This window comes from Lycium ferocissimum, chromosome 4 (genome assembly GCF_029784015.1).
Source record: "Lycium ferocissimum isolate CSIRO_LF1 chromosome 4, AGI_CSIRO_Lferr_CH_V1, whole genome shotgun sequence".
Lineage (NCBI taxonomy): Eukaryota > Viridiplantae > Streptophyta > Magnoliopsida > Solanales > Solanaceae > Lycium > Lycium ferocissimum.
The window spans coordinates 35,578,981-35,598,408 of NC_081345.1; the positions used below are offsets into that span (position 1 = coordinate 35,578,981).

The 19,428-nt window shown below is 35.8% G+C and overlaps 3 protein-coding genes across 3 annotated transcripts; 2 read left to right on the plus strand and 1 right to left on the minus strand.

Moving 5' to 3' along the window:
* Positions 1–2,335: 2,335 nt before the first annotated feature.
* LOC132052580 (ribosome-binding factor PSRP1, chloroplastic) lies at positions 2,336–6,351 on the plus strand. Its single transcript, XM_059444182.1, has 5 exons — positions 2,336–2,766; positions 3,508–3,651; positions 3,744–4,010; positions 5,696–5,804; positions 5,905–6,351. Exons 1-5 carry the CDS (start codon positions 2,500–2,502, stop codon positions 6,033–6,035), a joined length of 918 nt encoding a protein of 305 aa, XP_059300165.1. The 5' UTR covers positions 2,336–2,499; the 3' UTR covers positions 6,036–6,351.
* A 138-nt stretch (positions 6,352–6,489) lies between these two features.
* Positions 6,490–10,369, plus strand: LOC132052581 (GDSL esterase/lipase At3g27950-like). Its single transcript, XM_059444183.1, has 5 exons — positions 6,490–7,252; positions 7,924–8,115; positions 8,206–8,387; positions 9,028–9,298; positions 9,949–10,369. The coding sequence occupies exons 1-5, from the start codon at positions 6,850–6,852 to the stop codon at positions 10,203–10,205; spliced, it is 1,305 nt and encodes a 434-aa protein (XP_059300166.1). The 5' UTR covers positions 6,490–6,849; the 3' UTR covers positions 10,206–10,369.
* Positions 10,370–10,788: 419 nt separating this feature from the next.
* LOC132052579 (uncharacterized) lies at positions 10,789–17,218 on the minus strand. The gene is made up of 4 exons (XM_059444181.1): positions 15,536–17,218; positions 15,005–15,304; positions 14,459–14,550; positions 10,789–12,042 (listed from the first exon to the last, which is right to left on the minus strand). Exons 1-4 carry the CDS (start codon positions 16,490–16,492, stop codon positions 11,166–11,168), a joined length of 2,226 nt encoding a protein of 741 aa, XP_059300164.1. The 5' UTR covers positions 16,493–17,218; the 3' UTR covers positions 10,789–11,165.
* Positions 17,219–19,428: the final 2,210 nt, after the last annotated feature.

Here is a 19,428-nt window from a genome sequence, read left to right on the forward strand (position 1 = left end):
AAACTTTAATAATTATGAAAACTTCTCAACAAGATATGATTAACACAAGATTACATTAAATTAATTATGTAGCGAGAAAAATGTGACACAAATTATAGTACTTATTTAGTAAGAGTTACGTAATATTTCATATTTTGAGTTTGGGCCCGGGCTTAGCACGGGCCTTCTGTAACTAGTATACAATATATATATATATATATATATAAATTTTATAAATAACATGTGCTCATTGACGTTTGGGCCCTATAAGCGGGTCATCAAACCAAGTGAGAAAGGTCACTGGGCCATCTATTTTCTATACGGATTTTATTGGGCCTTTTTGGGCTCTAGAGGGCATTCTATTTTGGGGAAAGGACACTACATGACCATCAGAAATTCGTTTAATCCATGTTTGGGCTTAATGTTGCGAGTTGGCCATTCAGCCCAAACCATTATCAAGAGCTAGCCCAGCAGCCCATTCACTACAAAAAGATCAAACTTTTTTGTGGCGACTTTCGGCCCAAACTAGTGTCAAGAGCTAGCCCAGCAGCTCATTCACTACAAAAAGATGAAAAAGTCGTCACTGAGTCGAGGGGAAAAAAAATCATATTGAGCCTTCAAAAAATATCCCAAAATATATATAGTATGTGTATAATTAGTTATTGTTTCTATATATGTACGATACATTTTATATACAACAATGATACAGTTTCTATACATATGCTGAAATTAGTTGAAAAACGGTTACGAAATGAAATTTTTTAAAAAGGCTAAAAAAAAAAAAGTCTTTTAAGCTTCTTGGGCCATCCGACTGGCAATAGTTTGGGACGGATGGCCATTTGTGTACTTTTCCCCTATTTTAGTACTTTTTTTGCACGAAATATCCTTCAAAAGGACTGGTCTCTAATTTTTGGCCCCAAATTGGTGGTTTTTAATTTTTCCCTTCGGTTAATATCCAAAAATTAAAGACCACCAATTTGAGGGACAAAAATTAAAGACCATCCCCAGGGAAGGACATTCCTGCAAATTGCCCATTTTAGTAGGAGTGAACATTAAAACAGGTCATTCCTTTCGAAATGCTTTATAGTATTTGCTAAACAATATCCAAAATTCAACTATTGACAACTCCGTTCTTATGGAAATTCAATTTTTTTGCTCAAACTTGAATTTTGTTTGAATTTGTAAAATTTTAGAGGTAATTTGCCATTAGTGGCATGCGCAAAAGAATACCACTATCTACAACCCTGCTGCTTTCATGCTTCATATTTAAGTTGTATTATCTTAGCATGTAGCAAGCAAATAGAGGACCTTTTAGCTATTGACAGGATATATATATTACTGTCCTTTGAATTGTTAAATCTTTCTAAGAGGTTCATTATTCTATAAGGAAATTAAAGGAGCCTTCTATCAATTGAAACCATGCAACAACTCAAAAGAACAGACAATCTAATAGGCAACAAAAGGTAACGGATGTCCGGCCTCTGGGCACTGATTGGTGAAGAATCCGAATGATCCAATTAATGTTTCCATGTATCAGTTGATTACAGGGCCCCTAATTGGATGATATATAATCATAGAAAGATCTAGTAGAGGAGTAGAATCAACATGTTTATGCTGGTGTTTGAACAAGAACTTATGTAATTGCATTTGAGGTAATTATCAAGGAAATATAACATTTTACATAACGGACATTTCTTTTTGGTCCGTCCAAAGAGAATGATACTTTAATTTTTTTTTAAAACAATTTAATAATCTTCCAATTATATACTTAATGACATGATCTTTAATCAAACAATTGACTATAACATCTTTTAGATCATAACTTTCTGAAGTGTATCTTACATTCTTAAACTATAAATTCAATCAAATATTGTCACATAAAATGGAACGAAGGAAATATTATGGTAGTAATAGATTAGACGGCCTCTAACGAGGCATGATACTAGACGAATAACTCATGCACAAAATAAATCAAATCAGATCTCTTACGAAAATTGTGAGGCCCAATGTGACCAAATAACTTGAGAAATAGGTTGGTCAATCCATTTTTACCATTGAAGAGGCAAATATGAACACTGACTTTTTCTTTTTCTTAGTGAATTTCACTAGCCCCTTGATGTGAAACAGTCCCAAACAAGAAAATTAAATGAGAAAGTTGCAAATGAAAAAATCAAGGATGGGCTGTACCCTCATTAGATGGGTATGACAATCAATATTATCCATTTTGACGTCTCCTGACACGTCATCAACAAGGATACATATGAGAAATGAAATTGGTCGAATGGGGACCATAATAATTCTTACAAATCATGCAGATGTCACGTGTCAACCATCATCATCTCATATCGGATAACGCTATTCTTCTTCAGTCCCTATTATCTACTCTCTTCTACTTAGCAAAGTTGGAATCTTTAATCAAGAACCCACCCACAAAATAATACTAGTAACTCAAATTCATCAACCCCACTTGACAATTTTACTCCTTAAATCAATTCATTGTTGACTCAGAAATATACAACAATGTCGGCTCTTTCAATTTCCCCCTCAACTTTTCACTGTTTCCATGGTTACCCACCTGGTTCCTCATCCTACTCTTCTTCTTCTTCAACTACTACTCCAAATTTGTCGCTGATATTGTCAGCAGGCAGTTCAGGATTTTTAAATTCAGGTTTCAAGAAGAATGAGATTAATGTTGCTGTGAAGGTGACAAAATCCATGGGGATTCGAATGTCTTGGGATGGTCCTCTCTCTTCCGTTAAACTCATTCTTCAAGGCAAAAACCTTGATGTAACATTCCCTACTCTCTTCCTTGCTCCTTTTGTTATATGCTTAACTCAACTTCATATCAACTATGCTCAGTCGTTTCCATAATTGATTTTCAATCTACTCCTCTTTACCTGATTCATTACACTATTGCTATTTAGCTAGTTTCCTTATATTTTAGGAGTAATTATTGTTAATTATATATAAAAAAAAAAGATTATGACTTATTAGTAATTCCTTAGCCTTTTAAGTATGTAAATTAAAGAATCTGATGTCTCTATATCGTTCTAATTTTATCGGATCTACTATCTCTTGGAATACATACAGACCTAGCAAAATACAATGGAAGAAATGACATACCAGTTTGTTGGGCTTATATTTTTATCATGTTAGTGAAAAAAAAAAGATTAGATCCTACAGTTTCTAGGAGTATTCTAGTCTTGTACGAGATTTATAAGGCAGTAGAAAATTTTGGATAACTTCCAGTACATTTTATTTTTATTTTGAAAACAGTGGGTCTTAGATGAGCTTAAATGGAGTGACGAAGTCAATGAGGTTATGCTTAACAATAACTACTACTTGGCCTCAGTCCCAATTAGGTTGGAAAAAGAGTTTAATGCCTAAATTGAGATTAAAATATAATAGTTAGTTCACAATGCAACGAGAAGTCTTAGTAGATTAATTGTTCAAATGGAAATTGTTTCCTTGCTTAAACGTGTTCGTGGATGTGAAAAGTGGTCACTTATTGTTGTGGTGCAACTACAGTTAACACCTGGTGTGAAGAGTTATGTGGAAGAGAAGTTGGGTAAGGCAGTTCAAAAGCACAGCCATCTCGTCAGGGAAGTGGATGTTAGGCTGTCTGTTCGAGGTGGAGAGCTTGGAAAAGGCCCAAAAATTCGAAGATGTGAAGTGTGCACCTAAAACTTGAGTTTTATGATAATGGGTTTCTTCTATTGTTCTTATTGTTCAAAATATACTTAACGGGCTTTCCTGAACTATAGGTAACTTTATTTACGAAAAGGCATGGAGTGATTCGTGCAGAGGAAGATGGGGAGTCAGTCTATGGAAGTATAGATATGGTATCATCAATTATACAGAGAAAATTGCGGAAAATTAAGGAGAAGGATTCAGACCATGGTCGGCACATGAAGGGCTTCGATAGGCTGAAAGTCAGGGACCCTGAGATGATGGTAGTTCCAGAGGATCTGGAAACACTTCCCCAAGAGGAAGAAGTTGAAGATGACAAAAGCGAGGGCCTTATTAATGAGGTTGTCTCTGAACTTATATGTTTTGCCAAATATTCTTCTTGAACTCAATATATTGGTTACTGCTAGTCTGACATGGTTTTTTAACTTTGACTTGATTGAATTCCTAGCAACAGCTTTTGTCCTATTCTTCTTCCATGATACGTATAGAGTACTATAGAGTATAGAAGAAAAAGACATCTGATTGTACGATGATATATAAGATGGTTATCATCTTTTTGTTTGATGTTTGATACTGGAGTAGACTTAGAACTGAAGGGTGGAATAGCATTTGTGTATCACAACCGAGGATGTTAATAAAAAGTTCATTTCATGTGTCAATTTGTTTAATTTTAATTCCAGTCTTTAGATTAGTGCTTGAAGGGAAAGGACTGGTAGCTGTTGTGGAGGTATGATTATAATCTTCAATCCCTCCTTTTTAAAGGGAGAAAAAGCTTTTAAATTTTATGGCAAAGATGGTTCACCTAGAAAGCATTTGAAATATCATTTAGAAATTAAGATTTGGTGGCCTTTATAGCAGTATGAATCTTCGAGCATGTGCCTCGATGAGGGTAGCAGTATAAAATAACTTACAGGAAAAAGAATATGATGTAATGAATTATGCTAAAGGAAAAAGAAGTGTTTAGAGATGCATAATTCTAATTGTTAGGAATGCCAGTTCATGGTCTTAAGGTATGTGATAGCAGATGCATCGGTCCATTTATCTCCCAAGGGCTCCCTTTTTCATTTGGTCCATTTACTGAACACTGAGCCATGTACCTTAGGTTCATCTTTCCAATTACAATGTTATTTAATTTACAGGTTTAATATCCATAGCAGATACAATAAGGCTGTCCTTTATCTATAAGTGTTTCCTTGTATGAAACGCCTTTTTCCGTTCTGTTTTTATCATTCGTCCTAGGATTTGTTGATAATTACCAACAACCGCGTTATAGGAAATTTTCCGCTCCAAACTTTTTCCATTTGTTTTATTTGTCATAAGTTTCAAACTTCCCAAAGTCATTAGTAACTGGGTTGAACATTAGTAACTGGGTTGAACCTTATTTGGGGGACCTGATCATTTCTGGAATCGGCAACTCGCTATCTGCAGTGGCCTTTCTCCAAAACTGGCCTTTTCACCTTGAAAGCAACTATTGCCTCTGGTAATTTTGGAAGTTTTCGTCTTCCTGCTATATAGGTCTAAAAAGTCCATTAGCCTTTCAGCTATTGGTTAGGCATTTTTTATAATGAAGTTAGAGCTCTAGCTGCCCCTTAGAAACTTGAAAGTTGAAATCCTCCCCCTGCCTATCAAATGCCTGTCTTTATTCAACCCAAACTGAGTTGCTCATGCTGTAGCAAGATATTCTTAATATCTGATTTAAATGCCTTAATGGCTTCCTCACTCACTCAATACTAAATGATACACCAAGTCGTTGGCAGACTTCACCCCTGAAATCCTTGCTTGAGATTATTGATCTGATTGTCAAGATTTACTGAATTCGCTTAAATGAGTATAAACAACTATTCTAATGGTGTCCCCAAACCCCACTTGTGGGATCACACTAGGTATGTTGTTGTTGTTATAAACAACCATTCTAATGGTTAGTAATGTTTCAGATACAAGTTTATTGGGTCTTTGCCTAATATTTCTGCAACTCTGCTATGTATGTTTAAAGCAAGCTGTCTCTTCGTTTCACATTTTCTTTCAGATTGTTCGCAAGAAGTTCTTTGACATGCCACCTTTAAGTGTCACTGAAGCAATTGAACAGCTGGAAAACGTTGACCATGACTTCTATGGTTTCCGGAATGAGGAAACTGGTACTGAGAAATGACTTTAAATCTTCATAAGCAATTTTCTGACTGCTTCAATGGTAATTTTCCGTTTTATTTGGTTTATGATTTTTATGCCATGCTGCAGGTGAGATTAACATTCTTTACAGACGAAAAGAAGGGGGTTATGGTGTTATTATTCCAAAGGAAGATGGAAAAACAGAGAAGTTAGAGCCCGTGGAGGTTGAACAAGAGAAAGAACCGTCGCTGGCAGAATAGATGGACTCGGTAAAAAGTGATAAAGTTAGTCACTGAGTACATTTACTTAACATTATGTTCACTTGTTGAGAGTCAAAAGAGAAACAGTTGTGCTGAGGATGTTTTGCAGCTATCGTCTGCAACTTACTACTATCATTCAGAAACTGTAAAGGTGAATTGAGAACATATCGCGAAAAGAGCTTCTTCTATATATGGAATGTAGATGTTTCTACCTTTATGATTTCGGTAACTTTGTAATTATAACTTGAGAAAGAAAAAGGGGAAAATGCATGTTCGCGCACTGAATTTTACGTTCTAGTATGTGTGCTTTCTTGGATCTTTGTTCATTGAGTCGTTGTGCTCTCTTTTTTCTTTTAAATTCCATATCAAGATATTCTTTCCCACTTTGGTATAGTCGATATTTCAGGTTAAAATCGTTTAACTAATAACAAGCCAAAAAAGGTCGCTAAATTCCTTATGAATTGTACGTAGTTCATCTTATTTGAGAATCATTAAGTGAATGTTTAATAGGATTCATGGAATTACACACGACTGACTGTTCACTGTCTATTGGATAATCTCATCTATCAGGTACTTCTCTCCATTGCTGTGTTCTATTTAAGGACATCCATATTAATAATTGACAATTATGCCGACCACTGCTATTAGGAGTTTACTTTTGGACATTATGTGAAAATTATAAATGTTATACACGTCTGTCAAGAGAGGCAAGAATGGACAGACATTAACACAGATTGAAGAGATGTATATAGTCGGCATCATATAAAGACAGGCAGAATACATAATTTAATGGTACAAAGAGCCTAGACATTGTATGTATATTCATCATAAGAATCCAAATTGCCTTAGCTTTCATGTAAGTAGCAAGCTTTTGTTAATTAGTTGCTATTCTGTACCACTCAAGTGTTATATAAACTTGAAGAGAAGGAGTTTCTTCCAAAATCCTAAAGCCAAGTGTACAATGGAGGACATGAGGAAATTAGTATTATTGTTATTATTATACTTGGGATTGGTTTTTGGAGAAATTAGTACTAATGATCATGGCAAAAAAGAGAAAAAGTGTAGTTTTCCTGCAATATATAATTTCGGTGACTCGAATTCGGACACTGGTGGAAAATCAGCAGCATTCAAAGAGGTGCCCCCGCCCAATGGTCAGACTTTTTTTGGCAGGCCCGTTGGGAGAGTGTGCGATGGTCGTCTCATCATAGACCTCATAGGTACTAACCCCCCCCCCCCCCCCCATTTAGCTTCTAGAGTTTGATAGTTTAAATTACCTAAAAAAAGGAGCTTTGGTGCAACGATAAAAGTTGTTGTCATTTAATCAGAAGGTCACAAATTCAAGTATTGAAACAACCTCTTGCAAATCCAAGTGGTACAGCTTTTTGCAGGACCGCACAGAGAGAGAATAGTGTGGGTTACCCATTATTTTTACGATCACTAAAAAAATTACATAATTAGATCGCTTAAAATATGTTATGCTATTAGTCCACCTAAGAAAGGGACCTTGGCGCAAATAAAAGTTGCCGCCTGGAAGGTCACAGGTTCAAGTCGCTGAAACAGCCTCTTGCATAATCGCAAGGTAAGACAACGTAGATTCGATGTGGTATGGATCTTTCTCAAACCTCGTGCATAGCGAGAGATTAGTGCATCAGATGTCCTTTTTAATAATTAGTAAGGTAGTTACATAATCAGGTCACTTGAAAAGCTAGTAAGTGATAAGTTTTAACCTGTTACAACAAATTAAAGTACAATAATAGTGTAAGAATCAAATCTTTACACTGTCCATACACATATTATTGCTGGAATCCAAAGAACATACAATAGTAGTTATATCTTGAACGGACTCATAACAAGAGAATTCGTGGTTGGTTATTTTTCTGGTGTGCAGCGGACAGGTTGGAGTTGCAGTACTTGAGTGCCTACTTAGATTCGATCAGTGCAGATTTTAGGAATGGTGCAAATTTTGCAACGGCAGGCTCATCTATACTCCCTGGTGGTTACAGTCCTTTTTACCTTGGTCTTCAGATTTCTCAATTTCTACAATTCAAGAAACGTACTATTTTGCTTAGTGATTTACGAAGTGAGTTGCCATAATTTCCTTTTTCTTTACGTCTCCCATCCAAATTACTTAGAATGAGTGTATATATCATTGATATTATTATTCATGCAGTTTCAAACTCAAAGTGGTCTTCCTACAAAGTCAACATTCCAAAGCCAGAAGATTTCTCAAAGGCACTTTACACATTTGACATTGGACAAAACGACCTTTCCTATGGTTTTCAACATACCCATGAAGCACAAGTCAGAGCATCCATTCCACACATCTTAGACAACTTTACTCAAGCCATTCATGTATGTTCTTTTTTCTTCTGGAAATTTCTTACAATCGCATCAATAATGCAGCCTCTGGAACTGGAGGAGGAGTTAGGATTTTAGGTTTAAGGTTCTGGATTATAAAAAGAACAGTTTATTGGGTTCTGAGTAAAATATAGTAAGTAGATCTATAAACAGATATATTGGGTCTAGACCAAAGTTAATGAATTCTGCCAGTTTCATAAATAGAACTGTAGCTCCGCCCTGTCTGGAACTGGAAGTTTATCCCATCGAAAAAGGAGAGCCCCTCCTATAGCGGGACGACTCTCCCTCCTAAATCAAAGGTAATCATTTTGTAACAGCTAATCTCACTAGTGATATTATCAGTTTTAGCCTACCGCCCCTCTACATCTTTAAAATGCGTCATTAGAACCTAAGGCTTGCTTTTGTATAAACCTAACATCTTTTTGCGTTTTATCTAAGTGGGGTTTGCCTTAGATATTACACATTTGGGAGACACAGTTTTTTTACTAATGGTTCTTTGATGATGATATGAACAAAGCTTAAGTGAGCGGTGATTATTCATATACCTGACGTCAACTTGTTTGAGACTGAAGTATAGTTGTTATTGTTGACTGTTGGTTCTCTTTTTTTTCCTCATATCTTATGATTTGTGCAGCAACTTTACAATGAAGGGGCTCTGAATTTCTGGATCCACAATACTGGTCCCATTGGATGTTTGCCCTATAGTGTGATAGATTACCCATTGAAGCCTCAGGGCTTAGATGCCATTGGGTGCATAGAGAACCAAAACAAGGTGGCTCGTGAGTTCAACAAGCAACTCAAGGACAGGATATCACACTTAAGAGCAGAGCTCCCTCATGCTGCATTTACTTATGTTGATATTTATTCAGCTAAGTATCAATTAATTAGCTCTGCCAAGAAAGAAGGTACTAATTACTTCTGTTTTTCTATTACTTTGTTAATAAACTCTGCTACTCTTGAATGGTTCAAAAAAGAACCAAACATAACCTATGTTAATTTCTTCCTAGAAGTGGCAACGTAGGAGCAGCCCGTCCTTGACGCGAGCATTAGTGACTAAGTATACGAATGAGCTCCTGACCTCTAGATCATGCGGGACAACTTTATTGTTGCTCCAAGGCTCTCTTTCAAGTAAAAAGGATTGGAAGTTGCATATACTACTAACACAGGCAAATTTCTTTTTATACTATCAACGATTTAACCTAATGTACTAATTAGTAACCATTTTTATCAGGTTACCAATTATCAATAATTATCATAGAGATTTACCTTCATGAGTAAGCTGATTGTATAATCAAAGGCGAAACCAGGATTTTAACTTTATGGGTTCTGGATTTAGAACGACGACTTCAAGTGTTAATAATTGGGTTCTACGGTTAATATTTGTATATATTTAATGATTTTTAACACAAATATACTATTTGAGCAAAAGCTATTGGGTTCAGCCGAACCCGTATCCATAACTTCTTATTCCGCCCGTGTATAATATCATTGAATTTAAACTCCGGAAAAATATGTACAACTGGTAATTAAAGTAGATATTTTGATGGGCAAACAGGTTTTGGAGACTCATTGAAATTCTGCTGTGGATGGTACAACAATGGCACTGAAGTTGCATGTGGGCAGACAGCTATAGTAAATGGCACAGAACATGGGAAAGCAAGTAGTGATCCCACAAAGTACATTAGCTGGGATGGGATACACTACACAGATGCTGCAAATGTCTGGTTAGCCAAGTCCATTCTCAGTGGCTCTTTCTCAGATCCTCCAGTTCCAATTGAACAATCTTGCAGTCACTCATCCACCAGATTTTAACAAGATGTGGTTTTGTCTGGCCAATCATCCTGCAATTTCCAAGATTATTACTGCCATATGTATAGCTGCATATGCATATATTATATTTGTCTACCACTGAGAAACCATTAGGAACTTCTCAATCGTATCTTCAATGTATGATCACTTTAATATGTTATCTGCTACTCCATTGTCTCATTTGTCATATGGTTGTTAAAAGAAAAATGAGAACATGGAACATGATCTGAAGTTAATCTTTTATTAGTACTACAACAACTATTATGCCTCAATCTCAAGCGTATAAGCTGTAATGAAATTAAACAACTCAACAAGTCAAACACATCTTTGCTACTTGTTTAACCAACCCAAGCACACGATATGTTGGGAAATTTTGGCATAATAAGTATATCATAAAACTAAATTTTAAAATAACAAATGTGATACTCCATAAGATTCAAACAGCACTGTCAAGTCTTCCACAAAACCGAGAACTGTTCATCCTCTATGGTCCCTTAATCATTTCTAGCCAGATCATGAAAGAAACTTGTGAATGAAAGCTGATTTTCGAAATGCCAACAAGGCCACAGCTTTCTACTTCAGCTGATTCCACACGGATGCAAAATGTTATAATGAACTATAAGGTTAATTTCAGTAACAAGTTCATAGTCACTCGTTCAAGGTAAGGAGAAAGGACATCTTCCCTTTTCCCCAGAACATCACATCAGTATATACTCAAGAATTTAAGCTATTCATAATTTATAAGAAAAGGTTTCCGGGTAAAGAAGAAAGGAAATCTTGAACTTCACGTAATTCCCTGTCTGCACAATATATTTACTAAACTAATCTACCTCAACCAATTTTAGAATCTATACACATCCTAAAACTTTCAGCTCTTTTAACCACTTGGCGGTTGAAGGGCTATTGGAGCATGCTTCACATATGAAAGGTGAGTTGCTAGTAGTATGCATTATGCAATCAAACTCATTTTCTTGTTTTGGTTTCTATTGTTGGTGACACTTGTGAGCCGCCGCCACCACCACCACCACCACCAAGAGCTGCTGCAGCAGATTCCACATGAGTGAGAAGATATTCATAGATCTTCTTTCTTATCCTATCGATGGTCTCAGAATCAATTTTGGGACTTTCATCATCCTTGCTAGATCCAATCTCATCTAACCAGTCGTTCACACTCTTCAGCTGGGATAACATGCCGGCTATTTGACCATTATCTGATAAAGCTGAGGCATCCACGTCAGCATCCAAGAATCTTTCTACAAATCCCAGGAACCAATCTTGGGACGCCACTCGCAACATCTCAGCTAAGTCAACGGCCTCTTCAAGACCATCTCCTTTGACCCAATCCGCTGGAGGGGGAGATTTGGGCTTCTGATTAGCAGATACCCCATCTGTTAAGCGCCGTTGAGATCCTGACTGAATCTTAGAACTGACTGTCGGGCGGGGTTTGGGTTGAGTTTTTGCAAGTGTATTTTTGGTTGAGTTGTCAAGGACTAGCATAGGTTGATTTAAAGCATTAGTCTTTGAGCTTGGCGAGGGAGCTGAAGGAGCAGTTGGACTTGAAGTTGCTTTTTTACTATACACTGAGAATGATGACAGATTGGTAGCCAATGCAGCATTGACCCATAGAGTCGCTTGTTTCCGTTTTTCTGAAACAACCTTGAGTGCTTCTTCAGATGGGGTTTCTTCCTGATCTGATTCTGAACCAGCAGCTGATATGGTCTTGGATAAAGTATCACCAACAAGGTGAACATTCTTCAAACTCGCATGCAGCGCCAAGAACTGCTCAACAGCAGGCTGTGCATTATCTTCCTTTGCCGAGGAGCTCAACTCAGAATATGTGCTGAACAAATGAAATTAAGCATTCAGCAGTTGTTGGTTTGCATAATAAAAGGATAACTTTAGTTAATGCTCTCATGAACTAACAAACTATAGAGATACCACTGTTTGAAAGTTGAAAATAAACACTAAACAGAACCATGGTCCACTGTTTGCCTAGAATGGCAAAGTAATCCTTAAACCCACACAATTTGATTTAAATTGCTAATCAGTCAAAAAGATGCAGAGCAAACAGAACAATCCCTTCCTCCAACATGTTTCCCCACACCCAGCTGAAACCTTATCCCTTCCTGGCACTTCCGTTGGATAACCAACGAGCATTATTGGCTGGAAGGGCCCATTGGTTGCTAGCAGGGAGTATTCCTTCCTTTTTGTTAAAGATTAGTAACTTAAAAATGGTATGGTCTGCAATTAGTAGGTGAAAACTGGAATCGGCTGGATTGCATTCTTCCGTCCCTTCTTTTACCTCTTTTCAGTATTTCCGATTGGAAATAAAACCTTCTCAACATGATTATCAGTTGTCACAAAAAGTTCAACATGACTCAGTCAAGAAACCCACAGCAATATTAAGTAATGGTGAATTCCTTCTAATTTTGGAAAACAGACATTTACATTATTGATAAAAAAACATTCAAGGGCATGAAAATCAAAATATATTTATCCCATATCGTCTTTCTTTAAAATCTATTCATGTCAGATTTCAAGCACCCTGATTGAGAAAATGCAATTGCTAGCATGAAACAAGAAATTTATAGATATCAACTCCAGTTTTACAGGACTAACATGTAAAATAGAAATTGTAGACACAAAGATCAAACCAGAAAATATTACTGAAAATTGCAAGGCAAAAGTTCTTAGGGAGGTCTCTTTTCTCATTCAATAACAAGAAAACTTCGTTATATTTGGAGTATAAATCCAGCGAGACACATTTCAAAGGGCTGTCTACCCCTGCACCCATTTCACCATTAATAAGGAGTAAAAGGGAATTCTCACTTTTGGCAATTGCCACCAAATACAAGGAAATTAATTTTTTTACAGGATTCAAGCATGCATTCAAATGTGACGAAGGTGGCGAAACCATAATTGTGACATCTTAACCATCAGAGTATCCCACCTGAGGTGCTATCCAACTTCATAGAAGGGAAAATAAAATTCTATTTGAACTGACTCTGAAATACATGGGCATGGACAGAAAAGTTCATGTCTCAGGAAGTCATTATGAACACCTTTTGAAGGAAGAATTAACCGATCAATATGATCAAACCAGATCTCACAGATGAGCCATTAGAAAACTAAACCATTTTCGTCAAAATCTACCACGAATAAGTATGGATTTTGATGTCATGATAAGGCGATCTTCCCCCTATTTTCTTGATCGGGCAATTATTTTTTCCTTATTCTTAAGCTGAAGTACTGAAAAGTGAAGGAAACATCGGAACATTGACTTCTTTTTTTCAATAGGTAACAGGACTACTGAGACTAAAACAGCAAGTATAAAAGAATCAGTTCTAAGGCAGGATTTCATTGGCTTAACCTAATCAATCCTCCTAACATTTTCAATAGAAACATACAGAGTATTAATACAGTCTGGCTCATCCAGTTGCATGCCAACTGTCCTGCTTAGAGTCAATATCCTAAACTGGAGGACCAAAATCACGCATATGAACTGAAGCTATAACCTATACCCAATGAGTAGGTTGCTGAATAGATGAAAATAAGCTAGTTGAGGAATTTACAGTTGAAGTCGTCGAACCATAAATAGACACCTGATAGTCCCTTTTGGAAACTAGTCTCTCACCCCTATGATATGTGACAAGATTGTTCATTCTTTGTATTTTAGGCAAGAAATACAAAATGAGAAATTGACAGTGAACTGTTCTTACCCGAAAGAGGGTATATTCAGGTAAGGTTGTTAATCTTAACAATTCTATTGTCCAGTTTACCTCCCACAAACAATATCGGAACAGGCAACTAAAAACAGCAACACGATAATAAGATTATCAAGTTTAATGCACATAATCCCATTCAATGCTACACCATAATTGCATATCCATATCATATGACAGTGTCAGGCTCAAGATTCTTTCAGTTACTCATTGTATAGTCATTTCAGACAGTTTAATGTACAAAATTGCAAACTTATCCAACATCAAGGAAGTAACCCCCTATCACTTTTTTTCTGTTCAGAAAAAGATTTACCCCTTTCTCCCCACAACACCAATAAATATTACCTTATCAATACACACACACACACAGACAGAGGCCTAGCTCAAGGGTCTTAACTTGAAGTGGATAAACTGATTACAGCACTTAGAATTCACCTTTTACTATGCCACTAAAAAAAAAAGGAAATACCTTAAATTCCTGCTTACCAAAAAAAAAAAAAAAAAAAAAAAAAGGGAAAAAAGAAGCAGGAATACCTTAGACATCTGAGTAAGCTTTCAGTAGCCGAAGCCACCTGCATAGCCTCAATGGCTGCTATCTGTGCAGCATCTCTGTGCCTCATGACTTCCTATAACATGAAATAATATTTTTCAGAGATTAAATAAATACTCCGATCTCCGATAATGCACTTTTTTATTTATTTTGATAAAGGTAACAGTCCGATGATGCACTTTAATGATCCAATAAGAAAAGATGTCATAAGCAAATACATCGGCTGCACCTGCCTACTCAAAATAAAAAACCTTTAAACTACAGGACTATCAGGTGACTAGAAAAAGTGGGAAAATGGAAAATGCCTTTCAGAAATATGTGACTAAAGTCACTAAACAGTACAGATACTATGCAAACTTAACTCTGAAACCATAGCATATAAACGTGATAGAAATTGCATTATCATGGTTAGAACTGTCTTTAATGCTAATGGTTGTAGATGCAATATACACGAATAACGCTTTAGGACAAAATGGAGAAGCCACCAAGCTGTAAAGAATGCAAGCACTTCAGAGTTCAGACTGTCACACCTTTCCAATCTTTGCAAGAGAAGATGGGAGTGAAGACCAGGCAACATTTCCATCTGCTAAAATTCTATTACTAACAGCAACTTTGACCAAGTCTTGTAAGCCATTATTGGCCTCCCCGGGCAGCTTTTTTCCCTTGGATGTTTTCTGCTTACTTGATTTATCAGCATCAACAGGCTCTCCGTTTGTGGAAGTCTTCTTTAGCGATGTATGAGCCTTATTTTCCTCTTTGGATGATTTTGCAAGTATTCCCCGGTTATCTTCTTTACTTGTCAATTTTTCACTAATTGATTTTCTTGGAACCTGCACCATCAAAACATTCAGATAAAGAGTACCAAAATCTATTAAAGGCAACAGAGTCAAATAGTTAGATGACAATTTAATTGATCAAATTTCACTTCAAATTGTTACAAGTCAACCATAGCCTATGCCTTGAAGCATAAAAGGAAAAGTGGATATACGTTTTATTCAGTTTAACCCAATACCGAAACCATCAGAGACTTTTTATAGCAAGGCAGAGAACAAAATACTTACAGACGTGCTCCTCGGTTCAGGCTTCAAATCATGCTTGTTGACCCTCAATCTGGGACTCTCTCTACTCTTCAAATCCATATTCCCTTCCCAGCTTTTCCTCAAGGCTTTAGGCTCCAATTCAAGCCCTTGAAGATAATTCTTCAACGGATTCCCACCCATCACTCTTTTCGGTGTTGGACTCGCCCCACGAATAGAACTTGACTTCCCCAATCCAGGTTTAGTTGTTGCTTTCTCCAATCGATCCAAGCCCTTAACCTTTGCTTGTTGCTTAACCCCATTCGAAAACTTCTCAAAAGACGTTGGTAATGAATAACAACTTGTAGGCGAAGTCGGTATTGATCTTGAGCTACCAGAAGATTTCACTCTCGTTATGGAATCCTTCTTCTCAGATACATTTAATGCTAACTTCGATAAGTGAGACTTCGACCAAGTCAAAATAGGCTTCTTCTTTTCCACTTTTTCCTCTTTGGTACCACTAGTATTTGATCTAGAAACTGCAGCTTTACTGTCTTTCACCCCACCATGACTATTGCCTAATGCTTTTGAGGGTGACCTAGTTTTATCTCCATTGTTATTGAGGAACCCTAAAGAATGAGTTGCTACTATATCTTCAGGAGTACCAACACAAGGGTGTCGACCGGGGACCGGCCTAACCCCTCTAAGGATAGGCACAGGTGAGGCAGCTTCAAGCCTTTCAACATGAATAAACTGACCTAATTGAATCTTATCACTTAAAATAAGATCATCATGTTCATCAGGCAAAGATACATAAGTGGCATGAGAAGAATCTGATACCTTTAGGTAAAAACCTTGGTTTGGAAAAAGCTCACCACCTGCTAATGCTGGCACAATGCTAACCACTTGTAATAAAGATGACCTGTGCTCACCAGCAACTTTCACATCTGTGTTCATATGCTGAAGAAGCTTCAATAAAACACCAGGTACTAAAGTAGCCATACCCCAAATCTTCAATAAGCATTACCAGGTAAAAAACACCAAATTCAAGAACTTCAAGATTTCACAAAGGAAATCTAGCAAAAGGGCTTTCTTTCTTTCTCCCAATTTACAGATTAAGAAGAAAAAATACAGCTAACAACTTTCACACCAACATGTATGAAGTTGGCTCTTCAAGAAGGGTTCAATCACACAAGTAAAACAGAAAGGAAAAACCCAAAAAACCAAATCAAACAGATCAAAAATCAAATCTTTGCTACCAAGAATAGTTAATAAAATGAAGGGAATATGGTCAATGTAACCCTATTGAGATTTACTACCAAAAGTACAGTTCTTTAATGGGTTAATCCAACAAAGAATCCAACTTTCAGTGATTCAAGAACTTGGTACCATTAATGGTCAAGAGAAAGAGGGTGTGAAAGCGAGAATGCCAAAAATGAATCAAGAAAAAGAAGGGTAAACTAAAATGGGGTTTGGCGTTATTACATTTAAGAGCCAAAATCTATATAAAAGAAAGTGATAAAATAGTACTACTCCATATAAATTATTTGCAAAACAGTATAAATATATGCTGTAAAATGTATCCATGTAATGAAAGAGTACAACTGAGGAAAAGGGTTATTAGCATTGATTGCTCAGTACAATTTGTAGAAAACAGTCATATGGAGTAAAAAGGCAACTTTTTGAGGGGCAATCGATATGATTACAACCACTTGGCGCAACAAATGGACTGCTCCTCTCTTAATCAGAAGTTTTGAATTCGAGCTTTAGTATGAAAAACTTGCGTTTCCCCTCAAATGAGTCCTACATCGGCAAATCATCGTAGTTTAATACTAGATCTAACAACAATGGGATAAGAAAAAAAATATAATTAGTTAAGTGTGAAAGATAAGGAGAGAGAAAAGGAGAAAACTTGAGAAGTGTCCAAATTAAAAGTTGCTTCTGAATCTGAACTAAGAGGTCCTCAAAATGGGCAGAGAAGATTGTTTTTTTGTAGAGTATAAGGGGGAAGTGAACAAAATTGATGCCAGATATGAAGAAATTATCATTCGTCACATGATTGATACATTTCAACTATTGAATATGGTCCTGTAACAGTTGCTGACACCAATTTCATAAATTAAAAAGTACAAAATATGCAGAAGCATTTTATAAGTTTTATCCAATAATAATGCATTCTTTTTTCTTTTTTTTTTTACTTGCAAAGAATAATGCTTTCTGTTGGGATAGGTTTGTTTTTCAGAGAATATGACAGGCCTAAGAATTGGGAGCTAATGGGAATCTAACAAGAAGAACGTACTTTTTAAAATTTATTTGATTAATTTTACTCAAATTTACCAGATGGAAAATTCGAAAATAAGATGCTTATAGTTAAATTAATAATTTGTTTTGTTTTTTCTTTCTGTTTTTCTCTGGACAGAATAGAAAAGGCAAAGAGTTCCATTTGGCGATACGATTACGACCACACTGCACTGTCTTGTGACTTCATTATCAAGCACAACGTCAGTCCAATAGCTAATAGTTTTAAATTTTATCGTTATAAATTATAATCTTGGCTATATATATTCCGGTATTTTTTTTTTTTTAATAACTTACAAGCAGGCGTTTGAATCTAAAGTATAATCTAGCGGTCAGTAAAATCGTAACAAAAATTACAAAAGATTAGAGTTTGCATTACGATATCCATGGCATAATTTGAATGGCTTTTTCTCTTTTAACTAATGCTTTCAAAGATCTTACTCTCTGTTTATACTTAATCAATGTTTATACTTAATCAATGTATGAATTTTAATTAATACGATATTAATCATTGAGTGAGTTTATTTTTTAGGTAGCTGTGAATGCTAATCATTCATATCCCAATCATTAAGTGCATTTTTTAATAATCACTTAATAGGTCTAAATAGATCTAAATGATTGAGATTTATAATAGAGTCTTAATATCATTATATGTTACCAATTCGAATTTTTTATAAAGATGACATTTCACAACTACTCAATTTATTTTCATTGCTAATCGCCGCCAACCACCATCATCACAATCAGCTATCACCACTATTAGTTACAATTTACTGTCGTCACAGTCAACCACAATTACTAAAACAGTCATCAATTACTATGGCAATCACCATCATTAGCCACCACTATATATCACCTACTATATATTATGCGTATCGTTATCAGTTATCTGTCACTATCATTCAACAAAATCATCAACTGCCACCACCATCAATCCCTATTGTCAGCTATCATCACCACTAGGTATTACGTATCCACAACCACCACCAAACCAGTCGGTTCCCACAACCATCGTTTGACATCGCTGCCACTGACCACCATATAATTTTTTTTAAAAAAATCTTTTATTGATATAGTACAAGTTTTAATTAGTATTTTATATGAATTTTATATTTGTTAATTTTTAAATGAAAAACAAGTTTTATATATCTAAACTTTGAAATACGAACAATCTTAATCATTTATTATTTTGATCTTAATACAACATTTTGCATATATTCAGATGTATTTCAAATTTAAACGTTTAAATGTGAATACATATTTGAATATCGTCTTAAAATGAAATGAAGCCTAAGTATCGATAGTCAATATTACTCAACGCTGTAACAGAATGTGCGAGTAAATTTACTCCATAGTTGCATTGGTGGTAAAATACCGTACCCAAAAAATAGTCAAAAATATACGCACGTAAGTATTTGAATATCGTCTTAAAATGAAATGAAGCCTAAGTATCCAGACATCACTTTCATTTAAGAAAGAAAGAAGAAAATTGTTACAAACAGATATTTCAGGCATTTTTTAAAATTATTTTATGTAGGTCATAGAGCATTGTGTGATTGTATGCAAATGGGTGCATGTGCTATGGTTAAGGTATTGTCGGTTTATAGAACTGTTTCAGTAGTTGGAGATTCTTTGCAAGT